General features: G+C 40.3%; 1 protein-coding gene across 5 annotated transcripts in view; it reads left to right on the top strand.

Moving 5' to 3' along the window:
• LOC142161511 (E1A-binding protein p400-like) overlaps positions 1-21,905 on the top strand; it is a 123,860-nt gene that overhangs the window by 27,185 nt on the left and 74,770 nt on the right. For 4 of the 5 annotated variants that reach the window (XR_012693423.1, XM_075217202.1, XM_075217196.1 and 1 more), the window contains exons 3-11: positions 12,223-12,310; positions 12,739-12,864; positions 13,004-13,383; positions 14,039-14,323; positions 14,699-14,884; positions 15,068-15,208; positions 15,865-15,943; positions 20,280-20,335; positions 20,622-20,676. Coding sequence is in view for 4 of the 5 variants with exons in the window: in XM_075217202.1 (XP_075073303.1) it covers positions 12,223-12,310; positions 12,739-12,864; positions 13,004-13,383; positions 14,039-14,323; positions 14,699-14,884; positions 15,068-15,208; positions 15,865-15,943; positions 20,280-20,335; positions 20,622-20,676 (1,396 nt within the window). In the remaining variant the exon portion in view is untranslated. The remainder of the gene's footprint in view (positions 1-12,222; positions 12,311-12,738; positions 12,865-13,003; positions 13,384-14,038; positions 14,324-14,698; positions 14,885-15,067; positions 15,209-15,864; positions 15,944-20,279; positions 20,336-20,621; positions 20,677-21,905) is intronic. The other variant, XM_075217210.1, reaches the window with a different exon arrangement.

Here is a 21,905-nt window from a genome sequence, read left to right as displayed (position 1 = left end):
GAAAATCCTTCTCCGAAAAGATCTACTACAGCATCTACTAGGGAGAGTAGAGAAACAAGAGGTCCAATCAAGAATGCCTCATGCAGTTTCTTCAGGGTCTCTCTGTCCGGCTGGATTCCTTACAAGGCACCCTGGCACCATCACACCAAACGGCTCCAGTGGTTTAGTCTGCTCCGGTTCCTTTTTCCACCTCTACTTCACAGTTACGTATTCCTAACCCTCCAATGTTTGACAGGAACCCTAAGTTATGTTGAGGATTTTTAAATCAATGTGCTATACAATTTGAATTACTCCCAGCTAATTTTCCTACCGAGAGGGCCAAGGTGGCCTATATTATATCTCTCCTGTTGTGCCATGCTCTCGCCTGGGCCTTTCCCCTGTGGTAGAGAAATTATTCTCTTTTGTTGGAGTATGTTGAATTTCCGAAAGCCTTTAGAAAAGTTTTAGATGAGCCTGGACGGCTTTCTAGTGCGGCCGCAGGAATCCTTTGCTTATGGCAGCGGTTCCCAAAGTGTGTGCCACGGCTCCCAGGGGTGCCGCGGGAAAGTTAGAAAAAAACAAAACAAACCATAAACTCACCAATCCGCGCGGCGCCGGGACCCAGCATCCTCCTCTCTCACGCAGCTTGTCACTATAGTGAGAGAGGGAGAATGCTGGGACAGAAGGCAGAGGAGAGGGGACAGCGTGACAAAGGGCAGAGGAGAGGGGACAACGTGACAGAGGAGAGGGGGCAGTGTGACAGGGCAGAGAAGTGGGACAGTGTGACAAAGACCAGAGGAGGGGGACAGAGGGCAGAGGAGGGGGACAGTTTGACAGAGGGCAGAGGAGGGGAACAGAGACCAGAGGACGGGGACAGTGTGACAGAGGGCAGAGGAGGGGGACAGAGTGACAGAGGGCAGAGAGGGGGACAGAGGGCAGAGGAGGGGGGCAGCGTGACAGAGGGCAGAGGAGGGGGACAGCGTGACAGAGGGCAGAGTGAGAGGGAGCGTGACAGAGGGCAGAGGAGGGGGACAGCGTGACAGAGGGCAGAGGAGGGGGGCAGCGTGAGAGGGGGCAGAGTGACTGGATGCAGAGGGGGCATTTTTGCATACAAATAAATAAGTATTTCTGTCCTGACCTAAATACTTATTACCTTTTTTTGACCCAACTGCTTCTAAAACAGGACTGCTCAGTAATTATTTTGGAGGGGTGCCTTGAAAAAATTATGGAGACTCTGAGGGTGCAGCGAACTGCAAAAGTTTGGGAACCACTGGCTTACGGCAAGGATCTCCATCTGTCGAACAATATGATATTCAATTCAGAACTATGTCATCAGAATTGCGTTGGAATAATGACGCCCTTGTAGCAACTTTTTGGCAATGCTTATCAGAAAAGATAAAGGATGAGCTGGCATCTAGGGAGCTCCCTTTGTCTCTGGATGATCTTATCTCTATGTGTGTAAAGGTGGACTTACGTTTTCAGGAGAGATCACAAGAGAGAGAACGGGGATGAAGATCAAATATTGGCTTTTCTACACAGTTTCAGACTTGTACCTCTACTGTGGAACCCATGCAATTGGGTAGAGCCCGGCTGACTCCCAAGGAGAGGGAGAGAATATTTAAAAACAAGTTATGTCTATATTGTGGAAGAAATGGCCATCTTATTGGTACTTGTCATGTTTGTCCAGGAAACGACAAAGCCTAGCGAGTCAGGAAAAGGTCTTGTTAGATTCATCTGGTCTCTTTCTCCTAAACACTTTCCAAAAAGAGAATATCCTTGTTCCAGCTCTACTCTCCTCTGAGAAACATTCAATTTCACTCTCTGCCCTTTTGGACTCTGGAGCAGGAAACTTCATTTCAGCTTCTATAGTTTCAGATTATGACATTCCCATGATACCCCTAGAACGCCTAGTACGTCTCATGGCTATTGATCGCGGTAAAATAGCTGGGGTCCTGATTTTGTCCCAGACAGTTCCACTTACACTCCAGATTGGAGCTCTACATAAGGAGAAGATTTCGTTGTTAATAATTCCCAAACCAATAAATTCTTTAGTCCTTGGCCTTCCATGGCTTTGCATCCACTCACCCTCCCTGGACTGGCAAACCACCCAAATCCTTTCCTGGGGACCACAGTGCTACTCCTGTTGTCTATCCAAAGTAGTACCTCTCCAATTCTCTTGTGTTTCGGCATTGCCACCTTAGTACCAGGAGTTTGCGGATGTCTTTTTCGAAAAAGAAGGCAACCAAACTTCTACCTCATCGTGACTGGGATTGCGATATTGAACTTCTTTCTGGGAAATCTATTCCCCAAGGTCGTATCTATCCCTTTTCTATTCCAGAGACACAGGCCTTGTCGGAATATGTGCAAGAAAATCTAAAGAGGGGCTTCATCAGGAAATCCACCTCTCCTGCTGGTGCTGGATTTTTTTTTGTAAAGAAAAAAGATGGTGGTCTCCGTCCATGCATTGATTTCCGTAACCTCACTGAGATTACTGTCAAGAACAGCTATCCACTGCCGTTAATCTCAGAACTTTTTAATTGAATTAAGGGAGCCACTGTCTTTTCCAAGTTGAATCTAAGAGGAGCGTACAACCTTATCCGCATTAAAGAGGGAGATGAATGGAAGACTGCCTTTAATACTCATGATTTTGAATATTTGGTGATGCCTTTCGGGTTATGTAACACCTCTGCTGTTTTTCAGAATTTCTTGAATGAAATATTCCAGGATCACCTTCTTCAGTTTGTTGTCATATATCTGGATGATATTCTCATTTTTTCTAAGGATCTTCCCTCCCATAGGAGACACGTTCAGATGGTCCTTACCAGCCTCAGGAGACATCATCTCTTCTGTAAGCTAGAAAAATGTTTTAACAAAAACAATTAACCTTCTTGGGATATTTTCTTTCAGGAAAAGTCCTGCAGATGGTTCCCGCCAAGTTGAAAGCCATTTTGGAATGCCCGCTTCTGAAAGGTTTAAAAGCAATTCAGCGATTTCTTGGATTCTCTAATTATTACAGACAATTTATCCAGGGTTATTCTACTGTCATTGCTCCCATTACTGCTTTAACTAAGAAGACTGATAATCCTAAATTCTGGTCATCTGAGGCTATTAATGCTTTTAATCAACTGAAGATGGCATTCTCCTCAGCACCCATACTGTGGCAACCAGACTCTCAACACCCTTTTTTCTTGGAAGTGGATGCACCTTACTATGGCACAGGTGCGGTGTTATGGTGCTATCTCAAAGAGGTCCTTCTGTGGCAACCAGACTCTCAACACCCTTTTTTCTTGGAAGTGGATGCACCTTCCTATGGCACAGGTGCGGTGTTATGGTGCTATCTCAAAGAGGTCCTTCTGGGAAACTGCACCCATGCGGTTACTTCTCCCGTAAATTTCTTCCAGCAGAGAGAAATTATGGGATTGGGGATCAAGAATTATTAGCCATCAGCTCTTTCTGAATGGCGACAACTTTTGGAGGGAGCATTATTTCCGGTAACCATTTATACGGACCATAAGAACCTTCTTTATCTCAGTGTTTAAATTCCCGTCAAGCCAGATGGGCTCTATTCTCTTGAAGATTTATCATTAAACTGACCTTCCGGCCTGGATCAAAGAAAAAAAAAAGGCTGATGCTCTTTCCAGATCTTTTTATTCTGATTATCAGAATTCTTCTGGAGAACCCAAATCTATTTTGAATCCTAACTGCATTCTAGCTTCTACTTCTTTGGGAAGCCCTACCTGTCCTTCTGGTAAGACTTTCATTTTGCCTCAGTTTCAACTCAAGCTATTACGCTGGGCTCATGTCCCCCATTTTGCAGGCCATGCCGGAGTAAAAAAGACGGGGGAACTTCTTGCTCGTTATTATTGTTGGCCTTCAATGTTGAAGCAGGTGAAGAACTTTGTGGAAGCCTGTCTGGCTTGCGCCAAATATAAGTTACCTCGGGTCAGACCGTTTGGTCCATCGGTTCCTTTACCCATTCCTGATGTTCCTTGGTTTAGCTTTCCATGGATTTCATCACCAATTTGCCGGTCTCCAAGCCGCATACAGTCATTTGGATTATCATGGATGGATTCTCCAGAGCAGCCCATTTCGTACCTCTCAAGGGACTTCCATCCTCTTCTCTACTAGCAGATCTTTTTATTAAAGAGGTATTTTGTTTACATGGGTGTCCACTTCACATCGTTTCTGACTGTGGTTCACAGTTCATTTCAAGATTTTGGAGAGCATTCTGCACCAAATTGGGTATTAAACTGGATTTTTCCTCGGCTTATCACCCGCAGTCTAGTGGACTCACCGAACGGACCAATTCTGAGCAATTCTGAAGGCCGCAACCTGTGGATTCCTGACAGCTAAGCCCATCCCGCCTTGTGGCGGTTCTTGGTGAACACCGGGGAATCTGTTAGACTCCGCGCCTCTGGTCTGCCTGTGCTAATCAGGATTAATGCAAGTATCTGAATCGTAACAATACCACTCCTCACCTCTGTAGTAAGATATTTCTTCTACATTCCTCTCCCATACCTGTCCTCACTTCTGTAATAACATTTCTTCTACATCCCTCTCCCTCACTTCTCCTCACCTCTGTAGTAACACTTCTTCTACATCCCGCTCCCATAATTCTTCTCACCTCTGTAATAACACATTTCTTCTACATCCCTCTCCCATACGTCTCCACACCTCTGTAGTAACACATTTCTTCTACAGCCCTCTCCTATACCTCACTTCACCTCTGTAATAACACATTTATTCTACGTTGTTCTCCCATACTTCTCCTCACCTCTGTAATAACAGATTTTTTTTCTACATCCCTCTCCCTTAAATCTTCTCACCTCTGTAGTAACACATTTCTTCCACATCACTCTCCCATCCTCTCCTCACCTCTGTAATAACACATTTCTTCTACATCCTCCTCCCATACTTCTCCTCACCTCTGTAATAACACATTATTTCTTCATCCCTCTCTCATTCTTCTCATTATCTCTCTAATAACACATGTCTTCTATATCCCTCTCCCATTCTTCTTCACACCTCTTTAGAAACACTTTTCTTCAACATCCCTCTCCCATACTTCTCCTCACTGCTGTAGTAACACACTTCTTCTACATCCCTCTACCATACTTCTCCTCACCTCTGTAATAACACATTTCTTCTACATCCCTCTCCCATACTTCTCATCACCTCTGTAATAACACATTTCTTCTACATCCCTCTCCCATACTTCTCCTCACCTCTGTAGTAACACTTCTTCGACATCCCGCTCCCATAATTCTTCTCACCTCTGTAATAACACATTTCTTCTACATCCCTCTCCCATACTTCTCCACACCTCTGTAGTAACACATTTCTTCTACATCCCTCTCCCATCCTCTCATCACCTCTGTAATAACACATTTCTTCTACATCCCTCTCCCATACTTCTCCTCACCTCTGTAATAACACATTATTTCTTCATCCCTCTCTCATTCTTCTCATTATCTCTCTAGTAACACATGTCTTCTATATCCCTCTCCCATTCTTCTTCACACCTCTTTAGAAACACTTTTCTTCAACATCCCTCTCCCATACTTCTCCTCACTGCTGTAGTAACACACTTCTTCTACATCCCTCTCCCATACTTCTCCTTACCTCTGTAATAACACATTTCTTCTACATCCCTCTCCCATACTTCTCCTCACCTCTGTAATAACACATTTCTTCTACATCCCTCTCCCATACTTCTCCTTACCTCTGTAATAACACATTTCTTCTACATCCCTCTCCCATACTTCTCCTCACCTCTGTAATAACACATTTCTTCTACATCCCTCTCCCATACTTCTCCTCACCTCTGTAATAACACATTTCTTCTAAATCCCTCTCCCATACTTCTCCTCACCTCTGTAGTAACACATTTCTTCTACATCCCTCTCCCATACTTCTCCTCACTGCTGTAGTAACACACTTCTTCTACATCCCTCTCCCATACTTCTCCTCACCTCTGTAATAACACATTTCTTCTACATCCCTCTCCCATACTTCTCCTTACCTCTGTAATAACACATTTCTTCTACATCCCTCTCCCATACTTCTCCTCACCTCTGTAATAACACATTTCTTCTACATCCCTCTCCCATACTTCTCATCACCTCTGTAATAACACATTTCTTCTACATCCCTCTCCCATACTTCTCCTCACCTCTGTAATAACACATTTCTTCTAAATCCCTCTCCCATACTTCTCCACACCTCTGTAGTATCACATTTCTTCTACATCCCTCTCCCATACTTCTCCTTACCTCTGTAGTATCACATTTCTTCTACATCCCTCTCCCATACTTCTCCTTACCTCTGTAGTATCACATTTCTTCTACATCCCTCTCCCATACTTCTCCTCACCTCTGTAATAACACATTTCTTCTACATCCCTCTCCCATACTTCTCCTTACCTCTGTAATAACACATTTCTTCTACATCCCTCTCCCATACTTCTCCTCACCTCTGTAATAACACATTTCTTCTACATCCCTCTCCCATACTTCTCATCACCTCTGTAATAACACATTTCTTCTACATCCCTCTCCCATACTTCTCCTCACCTCTGTAATAACACATTTCTTCTAAATCCCTCTCCCATACTTCTCCACACCTCTGTAGTAACACATTTCTTCTACATCCCTCTCCCATACTTCTCCTCACCTCTGTAATAACACATTTCTTCTACATCCCTCTCCCATACTTCTCCTCACCTCTGTAATAACACATTTCTTCTACATCCCTCTCCCATACTTCTCCTCACCTCTGTAGTATCACATTTCTTCTACATCCCTCTCCCATACTTCTCCACACCTCTGTAGTATCACATTTCTTCTACATCCCTCTCCCATACTTCTCCTCACCTCTGTAATAACACATTTCTTCTACATCCCTCTCCCATACTTCTCCACACCTCTGTAGTATCACATTTCTTCTACATCCCTCTCCCATACTTCTCCACACCTCTGTAATAACACATTTCTTCTACATCCCTCTCCCATACTTCTCCACACCTCTGTAGTATCACATTTCTTCTACATCCCTCTCCCATACTTCTCCTTACCTCTGTAATAACACATTTCTTCTAAATCCCTCTCCCATACTTCTCCACACCTCTGTAGTATCACATTTCTTCTACATCCCTCTCCCATACTTCTCCACACCTCTGTAGTATCACATTTCTTCTACATCCCTCTCCCATACTTCTCCACACCTCTGTAGTATCACATTTCTTCTACATCCCTCTCCCATACTTCTCCTCACCTCTGTAATAACACATTTCTTCTAAATCCCTCTCCCATACTTCTCCACACCTCTGTAGTATCACATTTCTTCTACATCCCTCTCCCATACTTCTCCACACCTCTGTAGTATCACATTTCTTCTACATCCCTCTCCCATACTTCTCATCACCTCTGTAATAACACATTTCTTCTACATCCCTCTCCCATACTTCTCCTCACCTCTGTAATAACACATTTCTTCTAAATCCCTCTCCCATACTTCTCCACACCTCTGTAGTAACACATTTCTTCTACATCCCTCTCCCATACTTCTCCTCACCTCTGTAATAACACATTTCTTCTACATCCCTCTCCCATACTTCTCCACACCTCTGTAGTATCACATTTCTTCTACATCCCTCTCCCATACTTCTCCTCACCTCTGTAATAACACATTTCTTCTAAATCCCTCTCCCATACTTCTCCACACCTCTGTAGTATCACATTTCTTCTACATCCCTCTCCCATACTTCTCCTCACCTCTGTAATAACACATTTCTTCTACATCCCTCTCCCATACTTCTCCACACCTCTGTAGTATCACATTTCTTCTACATCCCTCTCCCATACTTCTCCACACCTCTGTAATAACACATTTCTTCTACATCCCTCTCCCATACTTCTCCACACCTCTGTAGTATCACATTTCTTCTACATCCCTCTCCCATACTTCTCCTTACCTCTGTAATAACACATTTCTTCTAAATCCCTCTCCCATACTTCTCCACACCTCTGTAGTATCACATTTCTTCTACATCCCTCTCCCATACTTCTCCACACCTCTGTAGTATCACATTTCTTCTACATCCCTCTCCCATACTTCTCCACACCTCTGTAGTATCACATTTCTTCTACATCCCTCTCCCATACTTCTCCTCACCTCTGTAATAACACATTTCTTCTAAATCCCTCTCCCATACTTCTCCACACCTCTGTAGTATCACATTTCTTCTACATCCCTCTCCCATACTTCTCCACACCTCTGTAGTATCACATTTCTTCTACATCCCTCTCCCATACTTCTCCACACCTCTGTAGTATCACATTTCTTCTACATCCCTCTCCCATACTTCTCCACACCTCTGTAATAACACATTTCTTCTACATCCCTCTCCCATACTTCTCCACACCTCTGTAGTATCACATTTCTTCTACATCCCTCTCCCATACTTCTCCACACCTCTGTAGTATCACATTTCTTCTACATCCCTCTCCCATACTTCTCCACACCTCTGTAGTATCACATTTCTTCTACATCCCTCTCCCATACTTCTCCTCACCTCTGTAATAACACATTTCTTCTAAATCCCTCTCCCATACTTCTCCACACCTCTGTAGTATCACATTTCTTCTACATCCCTCTCCCATACTTCTCCACACCTCTGTAGTATCACATTTCTTCTACATCCCTCTCCCATACTTCTCCTCACCTCTGTAATAACACATTTCTTCTACATCCCTCTCCCATACTTCTCCACACCTCTGTAATAACACATTTCTTCTAAATCCCTCTCCCATACTTCTCCACACCTCTGTAGTATCACATTTCTTCTACATCCCTCTCCCATACTTCTCCACACCTCTGTAGTATCACATTTCTTCTACATCCCTCTCCCATACTTCTCCACACCTCTGTAGTATCACATTTCTTCTACATCCCTCTCCCATACTTCTCCACACCTCTGTAATAACACATTTCTTCTACATCCCTCTCCCATACTTCTCCACACCTCTGTAGTATCACATTTCTTCTACATCCCTCTCCCATACTTCTCCACACCTCTGTAGTATCACATTTCTTCTACATCCCTCTCCCATACTTCTCCTCACCTCTGTAATAACACATTTCTTCTACATCCCTCTCCCATACTTCTCCACACCTCTGTAATAACACATTTCTTCTACATCCCTCTCCCATACTTCTCCTCACCTCTGTAGTATCACATTTCTTCTACATCCCTCTCCCATACTTCTCCACACCTCTGTAGTATCACATTTCTTCTACATCCCTCTCCCATACTTCTCCTCACCTCTGTAATAACACATTTCTTCTAAATCCCTCTCCCATACTTCTCCACACCTCTGTAGTATCACATTTCTTCTACATCCCTCTCCCATACTTCTCCTCACCTCTGTAGTAACACTTTGCGGCGTAGCAAGTAGATACACATTTTAAGATGGTGTGGCCATGTTACAATGGGCTGCATGACCATATCATGATGGGGGTAAGGCCACACCTCTGGGAACATGTCTAGTATTTCAAAAGCTCTAGGCAACCGCTTAACCCCCTCCTCTCAAAGATCTATTCATTGCTGCGCACAAGACGCAGGTGAGTGCGGCATCCTTTCACCTCTACTGTGCAGAGCAGTAGTGAATAGGAACATACCTCCAAACATTTCTATCTGCAGAACAATGCAGATAGCAACACATTTCTTCTCTCCCACCCTTTGATGTGTATCACATATCCCGTGCATATTACTTTCTTGTTCTATGGTGAGGGGGCTCATCACAAGATGAGACTTTGATAATGTCTAACTCAAGTGACTGAGCTCTGCAGCAGTACAGTAGCAGTCTGGCAGCTACTCAGAGTGCAGCTCATTCATGCCGATTTGCTGCCTGTTTTCACTGATAAATGGGCAGGTCTCACTGCGGAGACGGGGACTGGGAGAAACCATGTCTCCGTATGACAGATTCAAGGTGTCCCGGGATGCTAGAACACAAATCCAAATGTAGTATTTCTGTCCAGGACCACAAAACATGGCTTCCACAGGCTATCAGATGTGCACCAGTCCTATATAGGGACCGTGGGAAAATGAATTCCCCATTTACTCAAATATGAAAAAATGCAAATCCCCCCCCCCCAACTTCTTCACTGTAAGGATAGGAAATGTTATATCCTATGTTTATTTTGATGGGAACCAAACTGACAAGTCATTTGTTTTCTTAATAACTACTTCATGATCATTGCTTGTTAGTTTGCTCAGTAGTAGCAAGAAAGAGGATTATTGTGTGATTGCTTGCTGAAAACATTTGACTGATGTTAACTGTACACCTCCTGTTCTTTTGATTGACCAACCAGTAGTGTAGATATCTACCCTGGATGTGTATTGACTCTGTTACTTTAGTAAGACCTGCTCTTGGTTATCTCAGTCCACTTTTAACAAATAAATAGAACTGGTTATATTTTGTCTATGGCTTACTTCAACACAGTATACTGGACAAAGTCCTATTTGTATATTTGCTGCTGTCTCTGAGAATAATATAGCCAAGCTTTCTTAAACTTAATTCAGGTTTATGTTGTTCTTGCATTTGGCACCTTAGTTTTGCCTCATGGTTCCTGGCATTGATTCTGTGCATTGTGCTAAAATGTCTAACCCTATTACAATGCATTAAACAAGAGTGGAAATGAAAACACCATTATTTAGGATATATATATATATATATATATATATAATTATATATATATATATATATATATATATATATTATATATATATATATATATATATATACTACCATGTAAACACTGGTGTCCATTACTACAGTCAAGTTCAAATAAAAAATCCTGTAATTCTGTGTATGTGCTATTGTTTTGGGATACAGGTTTATGATATAACAGAATAGCTCCAGGATTTCCATTGTTGCTATATGGTCTTCAACAATTATGAAATCTGATGTTATTGAGTTCAAATACCTGGTGTGCACTGTAGAATATGATTGTACAGTCTCCAAGCATGCAAAACAAGTAAGAATGAAATACATAAAAATGTAAAGCGAACAATTTCACATAACCTGTAAGTCAGTACTGAAGCATATAAATATTTAATCTGATTCTGAACATTTTAAAGGTCTGTATATCTTGAGCAAATATACTATAAATGCAATCTTCATAGCAATACAATAAAAAATGATCTACTGTTTTTCAGTTATTTTCTGCATCCCCTTATTTACATACCTAATTATTGGTTGTAAGATTCTGAGCTGGTTTATCTGGTATTGTCCCAGTACTGAGTCATTGTGATTGACATTCCTGATGTTAAGGTTAATTGGCTGCTGACAAAATTAACCCTAGTCTGTGTGTGTCTGTCTGTGTGCGTGTTAGGAAATTTAGACTGTACGCTCTAATGGGGCAGGGACTGACGTGAATGACAAATATTCTCTGTACAGTGCTGCAGATTTGGTGGTGCTACATAAATAAATGAATGGTATGATGATAATGATGATGTATAGGTGTTTGTGTTCAGATGTTTGAATTCTGGGTAGTTTTGTTTCATTCAATTAATGCTTCACAAGAGTTTAAAGACAGTGATTGTTCTTTTGCTGGGTACCAAGCAGATCAAAATAGATATTAATGTTAAAATATAATTCCACCTTTTGGGTGGAAATTTTAAAACGTGTTCCCTACATTGGAAGTCTGGGGATCACTCTTCTGGGTCTGCCATCCTCTGCACTATTGGGGTCCCTGAAGACATTGGGGTCTAGTTTTTTCAGGGATCGAGAACAACGCAGAAACCCCCTTACTTCCGGTAAGTGTACAAAGAGGGGAGGAAGTTACTTTTTTAACTGTTCCACCCAAAAGGTGGAATTCTAAAAACAACAGTAATAAAGGGTTCAAATTCTTTCTTTTGATTTTTCATAACATGGAACTTCAATTTAACATTCACTTGCTTTACTTAAACATACTTTACTAAAGGTGTCCGTCCTAAATGACAGTTTTACACATATGCTATTTATGTGCGCTTGTAATAAGCAAACTATACTTCCTATTGTACAACAGTGTAAATCTATATTGTATACTGCACTTAGTTTTAGGAAGGATAAATGTACTGCACAGGATACACACTTTGACAGACTTTGGACTTTACTTTGACATTTTTCTGTAAATACTGGATTTGTTTAACAAGTATTTTATTTAACTTGTATTGTATGTGTTGTGTTTTATCACAAATAGCAATCTATGGCAGGCAGCGGAGCAGTAGGAGCAGCAAACGCAATAGATATTGAAGCCTTTAAAAGACAGCAGGCCCTAACACAAGCAGGTATGTCTACAGCGATCTGTTCTTTGATCACCTGATAATGCTACTTGTATTGAAATCTGAAAATGTCCTACCTCTCATATACATTTACCACTAAATTACTAGCAAGAATCAATGACCAAAAAAAAGCTAAATTTGTGATCCCAAAGTTAGAGTTCCTCTATGGTTTTTAATCTTTTTACCTTGGTATATTCAGCCCACAGATTTGTAGTGAATCATAGTAAATTAGTCCACATATCAAATGCCTACACATTGATCTAGTAACTTTAACTCTAGTAAAGTGTTATAGTAACAGAGAACATCTGGGTAGGAAATAGTTTTGATTTGTTTTTCTCTAACCAAGTAGAGTTTGTTCCTAAATAATTAGTACCTGCTATGACAATACAATTAGATGGACCAGATGAAACGATTGTCGCTTATTATAAGAGAAGTGTTTTTAATCACTGCAGATCCCAGCAAGAGACCACGCCTTGATGTAACACGACATGGTATGGTTTTCCAACATCCAGGGGTGGCATCCGGGGTACCCCTACAGCAACTTATGCCCACTGCACAAGGTATTGCCATCTTTATAAGCCAACAAATCTTCCATGAGACATGATAATATAATTAATCACCATGCATTATACTGGTGGGATATTTTGCTTCTCCATTTCCATACAGAAATGTGATTATTTATTTATATCCTCTGTCTAGGGGGAATGCCTCCTACTCCTCAGACTGTACAGTTAACAGGACAGAAGCAAAGCCAACAACAATATGATCCATCCAAGGGACCCCCTGTGCAGAATGCTGCCAGCCTGCATACCCCTCCTCCTCAATTACCTGGTAGGGTGCAGGCCCCCAATATTCCCATCTCTTCCCTTCCTACTGCCTTGCACCTGGCACAGCAGCAGCAGCAACAAATCACAGAGGGACAAATCCAGCTGCAGGTTAAAACACAGCCCTCCGGTGTCCCAATCCAGGCCTCTTCACAGAATCAGCTGCCTTCTCAGATCTCACAGTCGCTGCAGCCAGCATTTCATGCACAGATGCCCATAACTGTTTCTCAACCACAAAGTACAGTTCAGCAACAGGTATGAAAGATACTATTGTCATCAGAGTAATACCTTATAAGAGGCTTCTTCACCGCAGTCACATTGGTCGGTCAATTTGACCAATAGTGTACCATTCGTACACTCCAAAGTAATTATTATACATAATCACAATCCTATCCTATGGAATTACACTCCAAAACATACTGGTAGGTTAATTAGCTGCTAACAAATTGACCCTAGTATATGTGTGTGTTATGGAATTTAGACTGTAAGCTACAGTGGAGTAGGGACTTATGTGAGGGACAAAATATTCTCTGTACAGCGCTGCATGATTGTTGGCGCTAAATAAATAAACGGTGATGATGATGATGATGATATTGGGCATGACAGAAAAACAGGTGAAATGATGTCCTCTTTGAACCCTCCATTGCCACATATGGGTCATCTTTTTAGTCAAAAAGATGAGATCCGGTTGTTTGGCCCAGTACAGTGGTCATGCTAAAATGGTCAAGTTGCAACATGAGTGGGCACCACTGCTGCTATTTCTTGTTACTATTCCTTTATCTATCCTCATTGTCCTTTTTATCCTACCTCCAATGCTTAATCTGTTTTACTACGTGCCAGCTAGATATATCAAGAGAGATGCTTTTCCATGGACGACATTTGGTAAAAGCAATATGTTCTTTCTCATTAGACGGTCACCTTGATGAGGCCAGCTTCAGAGTCTCCACAACAACGGCTCACCAGCAACTCTCAGCACAGCTCTTTTGTTGCTCCAGCTGCTATCTCTACCAGTAACCCAATCGCATCCTTCTCTCTGCCAACCAACAGAACCAACTCAACCACAAACAAAGTTCTATCTTCCCCAGTTTCCAAAGCCTTAGGAACTGCAGGAACAGTGGGTATTAAAGTGCAGACGTCTGTACAGAATACAACTGGATCCACACCAGAGAACTCACAGGACAAGTTGGCCGAACAGGTAAAACTGGTACTGTCAGCAATATGGACGTTTTTTTCATAATCATGTAAACTGTAATACTTTATTTTATCAGACCTCACACTTCATTAACATCACAGCGAAAATGATATTATCTCTGCCACTGGAACCTCTGAGGGTTCATTGTGTCTTGTGATGGAGTTTACTGTAAGAAATTAAATTCTCCTTTTTTAGTTGGTATAGATATCCTTAAATATATCACATAGCATTTCTAGACACCATGGAATAAAGCTCTTTTTGCCAAGAGTAAGTCACAAAAGAGTATAAATGGGGACCCAAAATCTTCAAACTTTTAGATAAAGACATACTTGTTCTCCCTCATAATAGACTTTACAATATGTTATGGACTACTTGTAGGAAAACGTTGTCCATCAGCGCATTGCAGAACTTCGCAAGGAAGGTTTATGGTCTTTGAGAAGGCTTCCCAAGCTGCAAGAACCATCCAGGCCCAAATCTCAATGGGACTACCTGCTAGAAGAGATGCAGTGGATGGCTGCAGACTTTGCTCAGGAGAATATGTGGAAAGTGGCTAGTGCAAAGAGGGTAAGCTGGAAATGAAAAGATAACACATAGTTTGCTACTCAAACGCATATAGCAGATATATATATATATATATATATATATATATATATATATATATATATGTATATATAGATAGATAGATAGATTATTTGGTCTTGTTTGGTTTGGTTGTTTACAAAATTATATATTTTTTTCCCTGTATAGTTGGTTAGAACAGTTGCACGTTATCATGAAGAAAAGAGAGTAAACAACGAGCGTGCAAGGAAGGAAGAGGAGAAAAAACTGAAGCGCATTGCTGCATCAATTGCTAGAGAGATTGAGTATTTCTGGTCCAATATTGAACAAGTAGGTTTTTGAATTACACCCTTAACAAAGTGTTGCTCAGTATGAGTCGGCCCAGGCAAGGGAGGCAGCTGTCACTGTGTTTGCATATCATGAGGGATCACTGTTCCAAAAATTTGTGGTGTCACATCTGATATAATGTGAGAGCTACTGCTGGCCCTAGCGCTTGGAGGCACAATTGGTAAACATGTAAATAAAGGAGTAAACTAAATTGTGCTGACTTGGAGGGGGATGGCACATTTGGACATCTTTGGCTTTGGTGACAGAATAGCTTGTCACACCACTAGTGTTAATACTGTTATGATCGGCTAAGTGAAGGGAATTGCACTGTAAGTGTTTTAGTCACATTTTAGATACATCCCACATTCAGGGGTATATTTACTAAACTGCGGGTTTGAAAAAGTGGAGATGTTGCCTATAGCAACCAATCAGATTCTAGCTGTCATTTTGTAGAGTGTCCTAAATAAATGATAACTAGAATCTGATTGGGTGCTAAAGGCAACATCTCCACTTTTCCAAACCCGCAGTTAAGTAAATATACCCCTCGGTGTTGTGAACAGAGGTTTGGTCAATGGTTATACATTATGTGCATTGTAACCCTATAAAACAATTGGATGGGACAAAAATGTTAATTTTTTTTTGTACATTGCTTATTATAGGTTGTGGAAATTAAATTACAAATGGAGTTTCAAGAAAAAAGGAGGAAAGCGCTGAATTTAAATATGGACGCTATGAAAGGTAAGTGGGACCTCAGGGTATTTGCAATGGCTAAAAACATGTAAAACATGTAACTGAGCTCAATATTGCCTAATGTATTGTTTGAAAAAGATGGCTAACAAATACAGCTTAAATAAAGGAAACACTTGAGTAAATGAGGGATGCTAAATATATTGATGCAGATGCTTTCTTATGAAGAAGCAGGTAGTGTCCCATCATGCTTTAGGATCATGTCTAAAAAATGCTGTGCAGCCTCAGTTGTGCAATATTTTGTCCACCAAGGCCATAGAAAGAGACCTCAGTGAGTGTGAGAGATTGTTGGGCCATCTTTCACTGGAGCTACAGCGATGAAGATTACTTAGTTTCTTGATGTTTCACATTTGGTGTCAAAACGTTAGGGGTGACGAGTGGACGAGAAGTCTTTAACCAAAGTGCCAGCATAATAATTCCCCTTCCTTCACACACCTTTCCATTGCAGGCTGTTTTCACTCTCATAGTACACTGAGTACTGGTGTAAGGGCATGTATATTGGTCAGTTTATGATGCAATCACAGTGCACTTGCTACAGCACAAAGAGCGCTGTGACAAGGGCAGCAGAGGTGCTGGGAACTTGCTCAGTCCTGGAAGGTAATGAAGAGGAAAGCGAGTGCTGGGACTGTGTCACAAATACATACCACCTGGACTTGTCAGCTTCCAGCATGTAGGAGCAACGAGTGTATGCTCATCAGCAGTGCCAACGAGTACAGTCATTTGGGAACGTCTCAGAGACATACAATATCTGTATTAATCCTTTATTACATCTAAAATGCACCATTAATAGTAAAGTGGTGCAAAAAATAGAGGTTGCATTTTAGCAGTGGAAAACAGTGATATGGTCACGTGCATCATATTTCACACTGTTCTCAACAAGTGCATGACTACATGTGTGGAACTTGCCAAAAGAATTCCATAGGCTTGTTTTACATGGTCTTGGTGGCTCTGTTATGGTGCATTTACTTGTCCTGGTTTAGGTCCAGTTCAGCCCTAACAGGGCAATAAATACAGAGGCTCTATAAGTCATCACCTTCATTCTGTGATGAAACATTTGTATCCTAATGGGAGTGGAATGTTTCAGGATGACACTTCCTTAATGTAGTAGTCATTAAATGCTATGATGATCCTGGCAGTCATGACATAATGTAAACCACTCACTAAATTTTAGTCAAGTTGGGATATCTTGATCAACATCTATGGGAGATTTTGGAGCAGTATTTGAGATAGCAATTTCCACCACCAGCAACATCAGATAGGCTTCCTCATGGAAGAATGGTATCACATCCCTCCAATAGAGTTCCAGAGTCGTGTGAAATCCTTGCCAAGAAGCATTGAACTGTACTGGTGGCTTGTACTTGACCAATGCCCTTAGGCCTTTTCCTGTGCACGCAAGGATTTCTGTCTTTATGTCTACTGAAGCCCGCTGGAGAGACTTGCCTACTCTTACAAGATAGCAGCAGTAACTGGTCTGCCACCCTTGGAAGGAATGATTTATAATGTTAGCTGTGGAAGGTTCACTGAAAAATATTTGTCTTTGTTCTGGAACTGTGTATTTTTATTTTACAAAGTCTCCGGAATATCCATTAAGTTCAGAATATCCTTGTTTAAAGCATATACAGGTAAACTAGGTATTACTTAGTCAGGAGAGTTATCAGATTTGCATTCTTCCTCCTTTATGCTTGACCACAATTACTCTTGAAGTGACATCTTCAGTACCATGATTTTGCTGATGTGTTTTGTAAAACCATGCTGAAGCCCTCTGTCCTCATAGGACCTATGACTGTTCCATAGATCTTTTTCCCAGAGTTATGCCTGCTAATATGTGTGAAAAATTGCATAAAAGAAAACATATACATGGCGTTACTTGTACATAAAAATTTGCAGTGACCCTATAATGTCACCGTAAAAACAAATACCTCTTACCATTAATTTCTGAATATTTTAGTCAAAGTGAAAGGATCAAGTTATTCATTAAGTTAGACCTTCATGGGATTTATAACTCAATCCTGGAAAGGAGATCAATGGAAGATGACATTCAACATTCCGAATATCTGGGGATGTTTTTGTTGGTTTATGTAAGAACATTTGTCTTCAAAAATATTGTCATTGTTATATTCAGATATTATTTAGGTAGATCTGTCATAATTTATTTGGATGATATTTTAATTTTCTCTTCTATAACTCAGTGCAGACATTATGTTTGTTTGAGCCTACAAACTTGTATTAGAAATCCTTTATATGCTAAGTTAGAGAAGTGTATATTTTAGGTTTGCAAAATTAGTTTGGGAGAGGGATTCTTTTTGGATCCAACAAAGGTATCGTTTAGTTTGGCCAGACCTGTTAATCTTAAAGTAATTCAATGCTTTTCGGGATTCTCCAATTAATATGGGGAATTTATTAAAAACGTTAAGAATAATTCCCAGAAATTAAATCCATCCTTAAATCTTTCTTATGGTTCATAAGAACTTAGAATTAATTCATAGAACAGGAAGCCAAGATGGGCTGTTTTCTTTTCCTGATCAGTTTTATTATCATTTATTGTCCCAATATGAAGAATTTAAAAGCCAATGCGACTTTTCACAAGACCACAGTGATTCTCCTGAAAAGATTTAGGTAATTCCCAGAAAACAAATCCTATCCGTTTTTAAACCCATGTTTTTCTGGAAAATGTGTTGCTGAAGAGCCAACTCCACTTATTGCTTTTACCAAATTTCTATCTGTTCCCACTAATCTCATTTCCATTCCCACAATTCAAGATTGAAAGAGCTTGCAGGTATTAATAAGACCATCCATCTACTTTGTAGGTGGCCTGCTCTTCAAACAGATATCGAGACCTTTCTTAACTCTTGTGCCATCAACATTTTTAAGCAAACTCCTCGCAGAGGAATTGCTTCCCTTTCCTATTGCAATTTGTACCTAAGTCTATCAGTGTCACAAGTTAATTTAGTGATTCTGGTGACTTTTGATCAGTTCAGTAAACTTTTGTTCTTTTTCACATATACGTTTGGCGCAACATTCAGCCAATTTGTTTATTATTCATGTCATGAATATACATAGGTTTCCTGAAAGCATAGTCTGAACGAGGTGTATAGTGCAGATTTTGAAAAGTATTCACTTATAGGCTATGTCAATGATGTCATTATTGTCAGCTTATTAACCTTCTGTAATATAGTAGGTACAAACATTTCCTTCTAATCAGCATATCATGCCCAAACTAATGAGAAAACACAAAGATTGAACCAAGATTTAGAACAGTAGATATGTGTCTTTGCACAGCAGTCAAATTAGTCAAATTCCATGCCTTGGGCAGAGTTTGCCATATAATATTTCACATTCATCATTCTTTTGTATTTATGATGGGTGTTCAAAGTCTTTCTTATTATCATCTACATTATGTTTACCTGAAGCAAACTCTATGACAATTTGATTGATTAAAATCTAGTAAGAGGTTTTAGAAAATAGGAAAAAGTACTATCCTCTGAGAAAATAGTGGCCAATAATCCAGATCTATAGCTCCTAAATAACAAAATGAGGATAAAGTGTGACTTTTTATCAGGAATATAACAAGTTTTTAATCCCTACCGCTAAATTGGACCTTATATAGACCTTGAAGCATTAATCAAGTCACAGTCTGATTGAAGGGATATGGTATGGATAAATACTTAGAATCTTCATACTAATCATCTTGTGAAAAAAATCCATTTGCTAATCCTAGCAAACTTTGTGGCTTGGTTTTGAGGCACCACCTCATGGTGGGGGGCATATGTTAGGCCGGGCCGCTGCAGGCGCAGCCAAAACACTCTCTTGTATTTGGCGCACCTGCTGGGTACTGTACTGTACTGGGATGTGTTGATGTGTGTGCCCCCTTGAGTAATGGATAGATGTTAGGTTCATGCTGTCCTGTGCCCATGATAGATTTTGTCAGAGTCATGTGTGTACTGTGACTTGTGTTTCTCTGGTGTTTGGATCCTATCTGTCTCCTGATCTTTCCTGTTATCTGCCTGCCCCGATTGTGGTTTTGGCGTTGGACTTTTCTCTTGGATGTTAATTTGGTGCTCCATCTGCCTGACTGTTGCTGAATCTGATCTGACATTGACCATGGTTAACTTGTGTCTCTGAATTTGGATCCAGTGTTATCCTCATGGTTTCTTATGCCTGTGCCAAAAGTGTACTCCTCCATTAAAAACTCCAGTTTGTGTTAACTTAAACTTGTTTATTAAATTTTCACATTTAGTTTTTTTTAGTTTTACTCGTTTTAGTTTTTATTTGTTGATTAGGCATTCTTCAGTTGTAAGCTAACTTGATAATATGTGCTAATTTGTAGGCCCACTTAAAGCAATTGAAGAGGCGTGTGTGAAACACAAGCATGGAAACAAAAAAGTAAGTAGTCAAATTCTATCATTTATCAGTATCAGGTTTTTTTTACTTCCTGCTATACATACAACCCCTATATATTTTGTTTATAGTGCGCTCTTACATTACATGTTCGCAATTTATAAAGGCTATTAAATGACCGCTTGAAATATTGCAACAATAATGAAACTGTGCACTGAGTCTTTCTTTTAGAAATAGAACAGCACTTCATTCTTTTAAATAACAAAAATAGCCATGCTACAAAGATATAACCTGAAACGGAAGATGACCATGTTTTGCTGCTTCCTGTCAGATTTCACCGTCTTGGAGAAAAAGAAAAGCAAGTTCCTCCTGGAGTGACGGAGAAGGTTTGTTGATACTGACACTTGAGTACTGGCATAGAGTATGAGTCCAGAGAAAGTATTATTAGCATGACAGATTGCATGACAGGATAGCAAGAATGTAAATATGTAATTGACTAAACAAAGACCATATAAATGACTGATAATGTTATGATAGATTACCAGTTTCAACTCTTTCTAGCGTAATATTATCAGCCATAAAATATAGGTGCATTGGTATAAACACAAGCGGCCTGATTCATTAAGGAAAATAAGGCAAAAAAAGGAGTATGTTTTCTCTTGGACAAACCATGTTACAATGCAAAGGGTGCAACTTAGTTTATTATTTTAAACATAAGTTAAATACTGGCTGTTTTTCCATGTAGCACACAAATACTTGATGCCTTTATTTGTACACTGACATTTAAAGTTGTTCTAGGGCATTCCATACCCCAAATTTAAATCTGCCATCACATTTTAAATTTACACCCCCCCCCCCCACTTCCAGTGCAACATGGTTTTGCCAAGGCGCAAAGTTACTCATTTTTTTTGCTTTACTTAATGAATGAGGCCCAAGGTGTTTTCTGGAAAATTTGCCTCATAATATCGTAGCAGATTTTTCCCTATATAAAAAAATGTTTCATTTCTAACAACTTTTTCACGTTGTCTGATATCCAGTTATAAAATGTGTACACAATTATAAAATACATTTGAGAACTTATCACAAGATAGCCATCCTTTATTTTTAAATTGATTGGCAACACTGAGTTTTTGGACAGGTCAGTAATTGTGAAATTGTTTTTTTTTTTTGTTTTTTTTTAAACAATGCCTTTAACCAGCTTCAGAGTCCCTTTTTCTTAATAGTCGTCACTTCCTACTCCTCATGTTGTTCCCAGATTCAGGAGGGGAGGTAGAAAATCCTGCAGTAAATCAGATCAAATGTTCACAGCAGCATAGAGCATTCCAGGAGATGAGTGTGTTGATCTTGTGGGAATCAGTGTCCATTCATGTGTTAGTGAGGGCTGCATGTGACAGGCATCTTCATGATTTGATGTGCGGAATAGGATCAAACAGGAAGCAATAGAGAGATTGTGGAATGAGCATGGTATGTTAACAACATAGAGTAGTGACATGAGACACAAGATTTTATTGCGAAATGTGCCTCTATAGATTACGACGTTCACGCCTCCAACTGCTTGAGAGATGAGATGTGTGTGTATTGCACAAAGTGAAAAATAAAATCAGAAAGTGAATCA

This window comes from Mixophyes fleayi, chromosome 1 (genome assembly GCF_038048845.1).
Source record: "Mixophyes fleayi isolate aMixFle1 chromosome 1, aMixFle1.hap1, whole genome shotgun sequence".
In the NCBI taxonomy this organism is placed as follows: Eukaryota; Metazoa; Chordata; class Amphibia; order Anura; family Limnodynastidae; genus Mixophyes; species Mixophyes fleayi.
This window is presented reverse-complemented; position numbering and strand designations above follow the sequence as displayed.